The sequence below is a fragment of the Salminus brasiliensis genome, chromosome 11, assembly GCF_030463535.1.
Source record: "Salminus brasiliensis chromosome 11, fSalBra1.hap2, whole genome shotgun sequence".
In the NCBI taxonomy this organism is placed as follows: Eukaryota; Metazoa; Chordata; class Actinopteri; order Characiformes; family Bryconidae; genus Salminus; species Salminus brasiliensis.
This window is the reverse complement of record NC_132888.1, coordinates 14,860,059-14,873,423: the sequence shown is the minus strand read 5'-3', so window position 1 is coordinate 14,873,423 and position 13,365 is coordinate 14,860,059. Positions and strand designations below refer to the sequence as shown.

At 39.6% G+C, this 13,365-nt stretch overlaps 1 protein-coding gene across 2 annotated transcripts in view; it reads right to left on the bottom strand.

Annotated features, from left to right (window-relative positions):
* Positions 1–2,030: 2,030 nt before the first annotated feature.
* The window catches only part of LOC140565791 (uncharacterized), a 31,417-nt gene continuing 20,082 nt past the window's right edge, over positions 2,031–13,365 (bottom strand). For both annotated transcript variants that reach the window (XM_072691894.1, XM_072691895.1), the window contains 7 exons: positions 12,800–13,016; positions 11,420–11,523; positions 10,003–10,054; positions 9,473–9,630; positions 6,831–7,016; positions 6,403–6,464; positions 2,031–4,254 (listed from right to left, as the gene is read on the bottom strand). In XM_072691894.1, the coding sequence (XP_072547995.1) occupies positions 4,029–4,254; positions 6,403–6,464; positions 6,831–7,016; positions 9,473–9,630; positions 10,003–10,054; positions 11,420–11,523; positions 12,800–13,016 (1,005 nt within the window). In that variant the 3' untranslated portion in view covers positions 2,031–4,028. The remainder of the gene's footprint in view (positions 4,255–6,402; positions 6,465–6,830; positions 7,017–9,472; positions 9,631–10,002; positions 10,055–11,419; positions 11,524–12,799; positions 13,017–13,365) is intronic.

The window sequence follows — 13,365 nt, the reverse complement described above, 5'->3', positions numbered from 1 at the left end:
ACAAATATGCCCAGTGTGTGCTCATCCTGGTGTATTACCTTTTAGGATGTGCTACTACGGAGCAAAGACCAATTTTCAAGCTTTGTTTTATTTGATTAAAATATTTTTTCCCCCTAGAAGTCTTACTTTTCCCTACATGATATTCAGGTGGAGATATTTAACAAAACTTTAACCTTCCTTTATCCCTTAGAGTTAAAAAGGCTGTTTTTGTCCCTGTGCCTTTAAGACTGATATGACCTCTGTTCTGATTGGCTGCCATGCAATGTGCATCATTTAAAAATGCAGCGTGGACTGCAACACACCTTATAACTTCAACATGAATGAATGGTGGAGCAGTGGATCTATGTTCTCTGGAATGATGGTGCTCCATCCAATACTGATGGGATGAGGTTGGGTGATGATCATTCAACATCCTGACCTCACTAGAGTTTTTCACTCGACAGTAAAAACCCTCCCAATATTTTTATATAACATACACTGACCCCTTTTAAAAGCATAGGATGACATTGATGCAGGAGTGTTTTTGGTGGTTTGGTGGTCTACTCTGGTGTAGATTCTTCATGACACAGGCCATTTAAACCCTGTGCGAGAAATGGAAAGTTGTGGGCCTTAAAGTTGGATGCAGCAAATGGTTTCACTGCATGGTATGTGAACATCCTGTACCTTCTTCCTCTACCACTGTTCACGAAAAGAGGCCACAGCCAGCATTATCATATTAATCTAGAGTAACCATCTTAGCAATGCTGCCAAATCAGTGTCAGGTCTGCTCAAATCTCATTTTTCTCTGTATTTTTCCTACACATGTCCCATTAGCTTCTCTCCTACAGAGTACAGAGAAATTACACAGAGAAAGTTTAGATAGCACCACTGTTAGCAGTTGAAGAAACCCTTTTCAGTGCCATGCATGTACTGGTCTTCAAACACAGATAAACAAGATAGATTTGGGAAGTATAATTAAACAAATGTAAATTTAATTGAATGTCATAATAATTAATTCAAATTTTCCACTGACAGACAAAGACACTCACTGAAAACAAATCTACTGGTCTACTTTTTCCCCCTTAAAATTGTAATTTAGTAAAATAGTCCAATTTTATTAGAACTAAAACTAAACCTGCAACAATAACAAAACATCTTAAAAATAATAATTACAATTACCCAAGTCATTTCCAGCCCTACTCCTGATCAGTAGAATGAGGAGCAGAATGTACGTTTGTGCTTTAAGTCATGAGGTTACGTATTTACGTCATTCAGTGGTGATATTTGATTAGATAGCAATTTCTTCACATTGGTGTGCTTTTAGTTTAATGGAAGGCTTTGCATCCATTTAATATACGTTATATAAAATGATTTTTGGCCTTATTCTATAAAAGGTCTCCACAATTCCCTAGGTCTGTAAGTCAGTTATATCACTTAAGCACTGACATGTGCTTTCCACAATACAGCTACTTTTACTCAAAATCTGGGCCAGTGAAGAACCTAAGGAATGTTAGCAAAAGAATGCTTCACATTTTCGGTCTTGTTTTTTTTTTGCTGCCCTCTAAAGTAAATACCAGGTTTTATTTGCTCTGATTTTAGAGTCTCTTGGCTGACCAGAGCTAATACTTAGCCCTTCAGTCTAATCCTACAGCCTGTTTTGTACACTCATCATGCCAAAATCACTCACACTGTCCAACCGCACATACTTTGAATGGATAGCTGTGGGGTTGAAAGGCCGTCTGCAAATTCTCCCAGATAAGAACATTTGTGTGCTAATTGAATTTGAAACGTTCTTGGGCATTTTTTCCTGCAGCAGCACAAAACCCTCATTCAGTTCATCCACTAACCCAGATACAAAGAGAGGGACACTGACCGCACAACCCCCCCCCCCCCCCCCCCACACACACACACACACACACACACACACACACACACACACACACACACACACACACACACACACACACACACACACACACACACAATGAGAATCACACGGCGCATCGCTCCACTCGCATTCCAAACAAGTTAAAACATCTACAACCAACCACTTGTTTTTCACTCACTTACTTTATTTGAAATGTAATAAAAACAGTGCAAAAGCAGCCCTTCATACAAATCCTCGTTTTAAAGCTTTGCTACACTTTTTTTGTAAACACAGGAGAATCTCTAGATTTTTTTACCCCTTGTATTTTTCACACTGCTTTATGATATCAATAAAGTAATTCCTCATCATGTGGTTCAAGAATAGTACCATGACACATACCCCACACTCACAGACACACAGACACTAACAGGGCTTTAAGCAGCCAGTCCAATCGGATTTCAGTCCTCATCCTTTTCTTCAAGTATAAACACAAGTATCTGATCTTTTTTTTTGTTCTCATTGGGACCACATGCATCATTTTCAATGTTCAGAACTTATTGAACACAAATACACTGAAATCAGTTTCTTGAATTTTTCCCTTTTTCTACCAATATGGTTCTGCCAATTAACCCACCTGTTCGTAGTTTTCCCTAGCACTAGCAAAGCTTTGGACACTAGGAGGTTAAGGACTTAACACCTGCCTCCTCAGAGACATGAAAAGCCAGCTACCGCCTCTTCTTCAATTACTGCAGACATGGCAGCAGACACCCTCAGCTCAAACACCAGTTAACAGACGCCTGTGCCGGCCAACATCCCTTAAGACAAATGAAGGGAGAGTGTGCCATCTACCCACCCAGACAGAGCATGGCTAACTGTGCTCTCTCAGACTCTGGCCGCTGATGGCAAAGTGGCATTTAAATCAGGTTTAAAAAGTATGAAAAAAAAAAATTCAACCAACAAACAAAAACAAAATGCAACAAATAAGAAAAATTAAATCTGGTTTTAGCTTGCAAGCTAAACTGAGAATTAGGTCTATTTCATAGTAAAGGCTTGTTTTTTGTGTGTTCTTTTTGCACTCTTTGCAAAAAAGACATAAAATGACTGGATGTATTAAGGCACCAATATAACACATACATATTAACACATACAGAACACACACACACATCAAATATTTTAAAGCAATGCATGGGTAAGCTCTCTGACACCTTGATAAACTAAACTCCTACAAAACTGACCAATTAAACAACCTCACAACCTTACGCACATAGCCTTCTAAATCTATAAATCTGCCTGCTTTGAAAACAGTTTAGGAATACTTTAGATGATGCACATATGAAACAATGGGTCACAGAACCAGTTCACACAGTGTTTGTTGAGTGATATTAGGGGGACGCCTGTTGTTCAGAGAATTAAATACTATGGCAACTCTTTTCCTGAGTATTTATTCTATATGTGCATCATAAAAGGCCCCAAAGCTCTGACAGACAAAAACAGGGACATCCTACAGCATATGCCAGCATGACACTGGGTGTGACAAACTCTGTTTAAAAAAAATATATATATTCTGGCACTGGTCAGGCATTGCTGAAATGCTGCCATGGACAGCCAAGGAGTTTACTGACAGCATAGTAAACATACACTGCTTTATGTAGGTGCTGTATTCTGGTAGTGCTTTTGTTGGCGGTTTCTCTTGTTACAGTATGAAAAGGAGTCTTACAAGTTTTCAGGATCTGGAAGCCTCTCAAACAGTTCACAATAGGCTATATTCGAACAGACTGCAATTATTTTACTTTTAAAAATATTAATAAATAATCAGACATTAGTGGATTTAGGTGTATGCTATACAACTCTTCAATTACATTAAACCCCAGAATCCTTTAAGGTGCTTTAACAAACCTAAACAGGGCATTTTAGCACGGAATGTTTGTTCGGCTAAGGAAAAGGCCCGTCCTCAAATCTCTATTCATCCATTTTTACATGTTCCGTAATAGGTTCATGGAAAGTATACCACAACATAAATGCCAATCTCAACCAATAAGGACATGAAGTTAAAAATGAGAGTTAAGTGCCATGGACCTAGACGTTCTAATCAAGCCCACTGCGATCTCCCCAAGTTGCAAGGTATGGTGAAAATGGGTAAAACAGTCACCATTTTTGGGGTACAGAGCAACCCCTGCTGCCTTCAGGTTGGAGGTGGTCCGTTGACGTAGCGTAGGGCAAAGTGGAAAGAGCGCTCCAGGGTGTTGGAGCGGTGGCACTGGTTGTCCTGAATCACTGCGTGTGGCCAGATTACCACAACCAGTAGCAGGGCCAGCAGAATATAGAGCACAGCTGGGGCTCTCAGCACATCCATCACATGGAAGGACCTCTGGGGTCGGTCTGCAGAAGCCACCTCACCACAAGGGGTGCTGTACAGTGAAAAAGAGCTAAATTAGCCAAAAAAGAGGATTCCAATGACTCTAAACTGTGTCAGCAACAAATACAGTCAAAACCAAACCATGCCTCATAGCGGACTCCCTTTTTCTTCTCAACTGACGAAGGTTCATGCAACATAATGAGAAACTGCAGGAGTGTAACAGTGTAACTAGGAGTGTAACAGTACACAAAAGTTTCAGTTCGGACTGCATGGTTCAGTACAGCAGCAGCCCCAGTTTTGTTCTACCTAGCATCGTTTAGTCCCCCTTAAGGTAGTCGGTACAGCCTGCAGTGCAGAGATCTTTTTTTAATCAACGTTCAGGTTAGCAAAAAAGACAAAAAAGGGAGAGACTTTCAGTTTGAAAGTATTTCTGCTTCCTTTGTTTTAACACAGACTGTTGTGAGGTTGACTTACTTGATAAGTTCTCCTTTTTAACACTCAGCCCACACGGCTTATAAGACTCCCATGCCTCACACTGATATAACTGTGCTCTTCACCCACACCATGTTGCTTGAGATGTGCGGTCACAATCATTATGTTGTCTTACTGCTCTTGTGGCACAATGTTTCTGAGCTGCAACAGTCTTATTTGCATGCTCCAGTCATGTGACTGACAGCTGCTCAGTCTGCATGTTTTCACTGCAGCTCTGCATCCAGATTTAGGCAATTATAATTGTAAAAATTGACAGTGGCACTAAAACTGTTAACACAACACCGTTATGATTAAAATTTTGTGATTAATCTGCACCAATTGTGCACCCTGAACAGTTACTAGTGAGCGTGAGAATGTGCTGAATTTTGATAATATCGCCAATTAAATTAGTTGCCATTTAATTTGGTCATTGATTTTAGTCAACCAAGTTTACTAAAAGGACACACTGTCCTCGACCAACCGACCATGATTTCAGGAGTCCAAATAAGATCTAAAAAAGCCAGAATCTTTATCAGTCTTTATCCACTGTGTGGACGCCTTGACCATGACTTGCCATGCACAGTGAATTTTCTGCACGACACTAATGTCCGTACTGCAATGGTTTTGTATGAACTGCATGTACCATTACACCCCTAGTCAGCACATAACATTAGGTCTCAAGTTGATCTGAGCTGCAACTGAGCCGGAAATGATTTAATGACTCATATGCTTCAATGCTAACATTAGCTTGATTTCATGCATAGAGCATGTGTGTGTATGTGTATATAAAGTGTATTAGTTAATTTCTTAAAAGAGGGATTCAGGTATGTATGTTCAGGTATGTATGGGGCAGTGGTGGCTCAGCGGTTAGAGCGCCGGGATATCGATAACAGGGTTGTGGGTTCGATTCCCGGGCTCGGCAAGCTGCCACTGTTGGGCCCTTGAGCAAGGCCCTTTACCCTCTCTGCTCCCCGGGCGCTGGAGTTGGCTGCCCACCGCTCTGGGTGTGTGTGTGTACTCACTGCCCCTAACACGTGTGTGTGTGAGTGTGTGTTCACTACCAGATGGGTTAAATGCGGAGGACACATTTCGCTGTACAGTGACAAATATGTGCACCTTTACCTTTTTACTTTACCTTTACTCTTTAAAATCACTAGATCACCTATTAATAACTTTTTTTTGTAGCCAATGTCTGACCAAACATGAGCTTCCAGAGCAGCCAGATCTTTCATAATCTACACGGTCATGCTGTCCTTAAAGAACTTTTGTCACTTAAGAAAGTAACGATATGGCCATGCTCAAACCAATATATGTCCTAACTTCATAATAAAGTTAAACTGATTTTTCGGACAAATTGAATTCATTGGCCAAGAAAAGCATATGACTTCACTTTGTCAAATCATTCTCATTGCATTTTCTTAGCCCAGTAAAGAGCATCTGAAAAGTGCCTTTTTCTACAATTTGTAGGAGGACTTGTGGCCACTTATTTAAGACTCCACACTTCAGTATGAGATTATCTTGAAAGTTTGAAACGGAAAATGGTTATCTGAGATTTTGTTGTAGTGATAAACTCATTGCATCCACCTATACAATGAAGACAGTGCAGTGAGGACACCATCGACAACCACTCACTCACACATATCAATAATCTAATTTAAGAAAAAGGGGAGTGCATAAAGAGCAAGAGGAACACAGTAAATGAAGAGTAGGTGCTTGGACATTCTCTCACCAGTGTGTCTTAGCACGGCTGCTGCCCTCCACTGAATCACTGGAGCACAGTCTCTTCAAACACTAGTGAAAGTGAGAGACAAGATTAGAATGGCAGGAGATTAACAAAGAAACCCCACAGGGACTCTGCTGTTTATGAGCAATTTGCAATCAGAAAACATTACGAGGATAATTATATGCAGGGCCTTTAGAGGTGCGAAGCGCATCATAAAATCAACGGCAACAACTGAAAGGAGTGGAATCTGCCACACTCCACTAGCCACCTTTAATTCCAGACATTCAGGTGACTGCTAAAAAGCCATTAGCGTCTATGTCTGGAATGACCTAGAGCACTGTTGCAGGATGGAAGGATGAGATTAGAAAGTTTAGTGACAGAGGAGAATAAACAACCTGTATGAAGGGTGGGGCGAGAGAGACAAAGAAATCCACCTGTGGGTTTGAGTGGAGAAGCTTGCCGGAGTGATGCTGAAGGTCACATGACTGGGTGGAGCACATGTTTTGTGTGTGTGTTGGGCACGGAGATCTCTTGGGGAGTGCATTCTCTAGATACTCAACTCCCCCCACCTCCTCCTCCTCCCGTTCCTGGGCGGATGGTGAAGTAAAACTGGAGCACTGCTGTGAGGAGGCACACAAAGAAGAAAATGCTCACAGGCCCTGAATTCCCAGAGCTGGACAACATGGCACTCACTGCATGTGACAGCATCTCTATGCCACAAAAGAGTCACGCTAAACAAACAGAGCCCTCTTCCATTACCGTAATGAGGGCTCAGGTCTTTCTTCCCCCTTTCTTTGATTCTTTCACTCTCATACTCGCACACTTCTTGTCTCATAGGATAAATGCATAAGCTGCCAGCCCTCCAGTAACACCCTTCCTCTTCTGGAGTTTTTTTTGTTGTTTATGCCCATCAGTCGCTCTTGGCCTATCGCTGTGTGTTGCTTTATGTTTGCGTCCACAATTACGGCAGCCATTAAAGAGCCAGTTAGTGCTGCAGCTCCCTTTTCCAGCCCTGTAAAGCTGCCAATTAACCGCCAGCGCTGAGAAATTACGAGAGCCTCTTTGAAATGGAAATGGCTTCTCTCTCGCCGAGGTTCTTCCAAGTCTAGAGTGGGCAATCGGCCTTTGCATCAGCCTAGCAAATTCTCTTTCCCAGGAACACCCTCCCCCAAAACACACACATACACACACCCCATCTTCCCCTCCAGCGAATGCAGTGCTTTTTAGTCAAGATGGTGTAGATTCGTTTGAGACGGCTTAATTAGGCAGTGCAAAAAAATGACTCATATTCCACCTGAATATTTCCTTTCATGTTGCCTCTAAAATATGAATTTTTTGTCTCACGGAGACAATTCTAATTCAAGAGCTTTTTACAAGATGAAATATGAAAGTGTTTACAGGCAAGCTGAGGTAGTAAACATGACCCTGATGAGTCACTGTGACATGCATTAAAATGGAGAACGAAAAGAAGGAGTGGTACAGCGGACGTAATGAAGCAGCGAGCACTGCTCACATGATGTTATGCATGTATGCCTCACTATAATGTGATTTGAGGAGAAATCGCTGCACATTTACTCCCGTCTGCAGTCTTCACTAAGGCACTAACGAATGCATTGCAGAATGGACACTAAATTAACTATTTAACACAAACATCTAAACATGCAAACCCATAGTGGAGTAATATGTTAGATGATGATGATGATGATTATGATGGATTAAAAAGATCTGAAAATACTAGTGAATTAGCTTTAGGACGCTGGAATGACCAGCATAAACAGAATCTGTGTAAAATACAGGCTATAGGGATGATAAATAATGAAGATAAATGCATAACCGACAAAACTTGGACAAAAGTCTGGAAGTTTTGTTTTTGTTAGCCACATCTGATAGAAATGTAGACAAAAGATTAACAGAAGCACACTGCAGTGCAGAAAGTCTGTTGTGAATTCTTCATATTTCAAATGCTATTCAAATAATTAGCATTGTGTATAGCTATAAATAATGTGTTGTTATTGTGCTGATGAACAAGCCACATATATTGACTTCTTGTTGCGGTAACACATAACAGGTAGTGGTTAGACTGCTCATTATGAGACTACATAAATACTGCTCTGATGTGTATGTACCCTTTTCTCTGTTTACTTTTTACAGAAGATGCTATTGCTCTCACTGTATCTGTCCTACCTGCATGTAGAATTCTACCACTGTGTATGTGCATGCCTGTATGTAAAGTACTCTCACAGCAGCACTGGATAGTTTCATTTCAATACAGTAAACAAGTAAAACCACATGATTACTTTGTGCTCTCTGATTGGAGCCCTTTAGCGGCCAACACCAATGTAGACCAATGTAGTTCAGTGAGACGATTCTCAACAAAGCCTGTTGAAGATGCAGGTTATAGATTTTAAGCTGATAACACAACTGTGTTTCAAGTAGAAGTCGTCTGTGGTTGTGTGTACAGTCTTGTTTTGACAGAAAAAAATGCCTTTACATTTTGTGTCATATTTTCATCACTGTTTAACAAGTAGCCAAAAAAAAGAGAAGACGTCAAATAAATGCTAGTTTTCAACGCTTATTACAGAACTCACTTAGTAATTAAATATCTTAAATGACACTATATTTACATGTGTATACATTTTAGAAACTCCTCTCTGGCAAACAGTAAAAAAAAAAAAAAAAAAAAAAAAAAGCAAGAAAACAGAACCATGTGGCACCTGAATAGACCAATGGAGGTCACCATTCTCTACAAGCCACCAATAACAAGTAGTGTTGTACGTGGACTTGTTTATTTGTATTGTACTTTATGTTGTTGCTCATTTGAAAAATTTAGTTTTTGCACTTATCAGCAGAGTTAATGCTTGTGATATTCCGATAGCTGAATTATGTTTTTTTCTTTCTTCAAGGGTTAATGAACTAATGCAATTTAACAACGCCCAAATAAACACTACTGAACATAGCTTTGAGCACAGTCATGTTCTATTCATCACCATCATCTCTATGCAGCACTAAAGTGCTGTTAAAACCATGTACAAACAAGTGTAAACAAGCAGGTCCTGATCCAGTGTGTGGACAGTACCTGCAGTGCGTCCTCTGTTTGGACAGCTTTAGAGCAAAGCCGGTGTGTCTGGCCCAGCCAGGCACTGATGCGCTCCGGGTCAAAGGTGACTGGCTCCGACGAGCGCGGGTCTGGAGTGGAGGTTTTCCAAAGCCCGCCACACCACGGCCTGCCAGTGTCTGCCAGGGCAAACAAACAGTAGTTGATGAGAAGCTTTTCTCAAATGTGGCTTTGAATCTGTTCTATAAACAGCTAAGCCTAGACTATTCATCATTTTGGTGATATGGAACTCCCTGAAGAAGTTAGATTGTATTAAAGAACACTGCAGGAGTCTAATGTGATGTAAAAGTTTGATAAACACATGAAGTATGCAGAGTGCCATGAAGAACCAATGTGGTTTGATTTCCGGATTAAGGCTATTGGAAAAACAGCCATAATAAGGGCAGTCCATAACGCATAGCTGTCTAATGCTGATTGTGCCTTAAGCTGTGATAAGCAGTGCCTTCACTGGCATCATTATTGCAATGACCAATTGGAGGCCCCGGTTTCACCTGGCAAAGGGGTCCGGGGTGGAGTCACATCCTGTAAGCTCCTCTCTGTGACCTGGAAAAAAGGGTGAAAAAAAAGAAAAACAAAAAATATAGGAGGCTACAATCAAAATTCAGCCATTTTAACTTCAGTAATAAAAACATGCTCATAATACTAACAAAGCCTTTGCACTGCAGCACAAATGTATAGCTTCAATGATTAAAAACTTGTCCCTGTGTGTTTTGGCAAGAAAATATATCTTAAAAAAGGTATTTTGTAGGAAAAAAGGTAGAAAATATTCGTAGTCATATAAAAACAATTAGTAAATAGATGACATGTCACTAGACAGTTTAACAGCTGTTTATACTTGCAGACTAAGAAATTGTACTGAATAAGGAGTATTTTCAAAGAATTATGCGATGCATAGTTAACATGAACATATTACTTTAAGGATAGTGTGGGTAATATAGCAAAAATAATTGGAGTTTAAAAAAACCAAACAAAACACCACACTGGGAAAACACATGCATCCGCTGTGGTTAGGATGTTGCAGCCAGAGGGCTTCAAGTAGGACCATGACCATGACCGCGTGTATGTGAGTGAGAGAGAGGGAAGGAGTTCACAAGAACACTTCTAAAATCTAACGTAAAATGTAACATACAGTTGTGCAGGCGAGAAGACGGAACTTAAAGCTGTTTAAAGGTGCACAAATTTAACTGTAGAAGCATCCTCTAAAGTGGAAGTAACCCAAGATCCAGGACAGGAATTTAGAAATGTATCCTGGATTAGAGAAAATAAAACATGTCCAGGAAAAAATCAAACATTTATAAAAATGAATGAACTTAAACAAGTTTTGATGAATGCATAACATGCCATCCAATGACCAATCAGCTGCTCATTTACAATACACTGACAGTTTCCAGGCTCTTTATAATTGGTCTAAATGTGTCTTTACGATTCATGCAGTTGTTTAGTGTTCCAGGAGTACAGATTTGACATATTATTATATGGCATCACAACACATTTTTCTGCATATAAATCATAAAAATAATGAAATGTCACCATATTGTCCACCCACATGCCACATGTGAGCCCTCATTCTGGCTTGTGCCCACATGTATAGAGACAAAAACCCACAAATTTGCCAGACACATGGTATACAGGCACACACACAGCAGATGCACAGGGGTGCATACGCAGACACCATTGTGAACACATTTCATTATGAAAATTCAAACGCACGCTCCCCCTCCCTTCAGATTTGCATTTCAATTGCATTTGTTGCTTCCAAGAAAATATATGCACATACATTATGTCAACATATATTACTGTTAAGTTATTCAATATTCCTGACTAACTGTACCATCACTGTGCACAATGTAAATAGAAGTTGGCTGGACCCAGCTGTGGGACAGTAGCAGGGAAGTGTGGGACGCTCACCGGCTGCTGGACACATGCTGTGGCCTTTTGTGAGTCCGATGGACTCAGGTAAGCTCTCCTCCTCAGAGGATCTTTGGTAAGCAGCTCCGCTGCACTGTAGAGACCTGGGGTAGAAAGATAACCTTTAATGCCCTCGATGAGTCAGTGGAGATTTGCCTCTCGTTTAGATAATTATAAACTGATACGCAGCACGGGGACATGCGTGAAAAGAGGATTATACCATGCACCGGGCCTGTGAAATACATAACTAGCCTGCTAAGGGAGTCGATTACAATGACAAAACAAGACATTTGAACTGCCCTCACTAATGAGCATTATGGGTAATAAACATATTGCCCTTGCCAGTAAAATACGGAAGGGTTTAATGCTACCATGTTCCATTAACCAGTTTGTAAATTAATGTTTGATATTGGCTGCACCACCATTCAGCACTATAAAATAATAAATTATATTAGTTTAACATATTTTTTATACAGCAATCGTATAAGGTGTATAAGTTATATTTAATGTTTTGTTATGAGAAACAAGTTATTAATTATTAACAATCATACTATATATATATATATATATATATATATATATATATATAATAAAAATAATATGCAATAAGAACATGTACTATATATAATGTATTATTAATAAGTAAATAAATAAATAAACATGTATATATCAAATAATGAACTTATTATTTATATATTATTATTATTCAGAATTTTAATGAACAAATTTATTTACAGCTTTCACAACAACCTTACAAATGATAATTTTCAATAAAGATGACATTAGTTAGGATATTATGGGATCTCACTGCCAATTTGTTTGTAAAAGGGTTGTCAATTATGTTAGTTTACAGATTTCTAATTTACTGCTAATTATATACAATATGTTACAATATGTTACACAAGATTATGCAGACTCGACACATAGTCTCTGACAAAAGTTTGGGCACCCTTGGTCAAATGACACATTTTCTTATTATTTTAATTGAGAAGTAGTAAACGCTGAAGTTAAATAAAACACAAAACACCATATTTTTAGTAAATCCCAAGGCACAGTCTCTCTATCTCTCTCTCATAACATTAAAACCTGAATAGCTAGCGTGGCCAATAAAAAAAGTTTGGACTAAGTGGTTTGGATGTTTTGCATGGACCATAAAGATTTTATGGTTGGTTAACTACATTGTTTCATACTCCTTAATAATAATCATAATAAACTATTAAAATAAAAAAATACTATAATATTATATATAATACAAAAACACCACCAAAGTTTCCCAAAGTATTTGTAATAAACAGTGATTCGACATAAAGTGTTCTTTATACAGAATAATTCATGAATATAAATTTATGAATATAAATATTAATATTTAACACAGCTCACCTGCATTGGCACTGAAGTAGGAGGAGTCTGTGTCGTCGTGGGAGATGGAGCCCCCAATATCCACAGAGGGGTCCCACTCCAGGACCAGCTGCTCGTGACAGTGCAGTGCAGGGCCGTTCAGGGCTGGAGGAGTCGGATCCCCAGTAGCTTCCTCCTCCAGCATGGTTTCAGATGGGCAGCCTGAGTCTGGACACAAAGGCCAGTCCTCCTCAAACACCTGGAAAAGAGTCAAAAGATAAAGACAGTCAGTGCCATTACAGAACCTCTTTCACTTTACATAATCCAAAACTGTAATGAAGTTACAACCGCTTTCCTCTTCTCATGTTAAGTCTTCACAATGAAAATTAGTAACTTCCTGATATAGATTTGTGTTTTTATGGTGGTTGTACACTTGGCACTTCTCTCCAATTTTTCTTAAAAAATAAATCACAATGGGCTCTGAGCGGATTAGTGGTCTAACGCTGCACCACTAGGGTTCGCCAGTTCAAATCCCAAGCCATGCCACTTTGCCATCAGCAGCAGAAATCTACGGGAGCACAATTAGCCGTGTTCTCTACGGCAGGGTA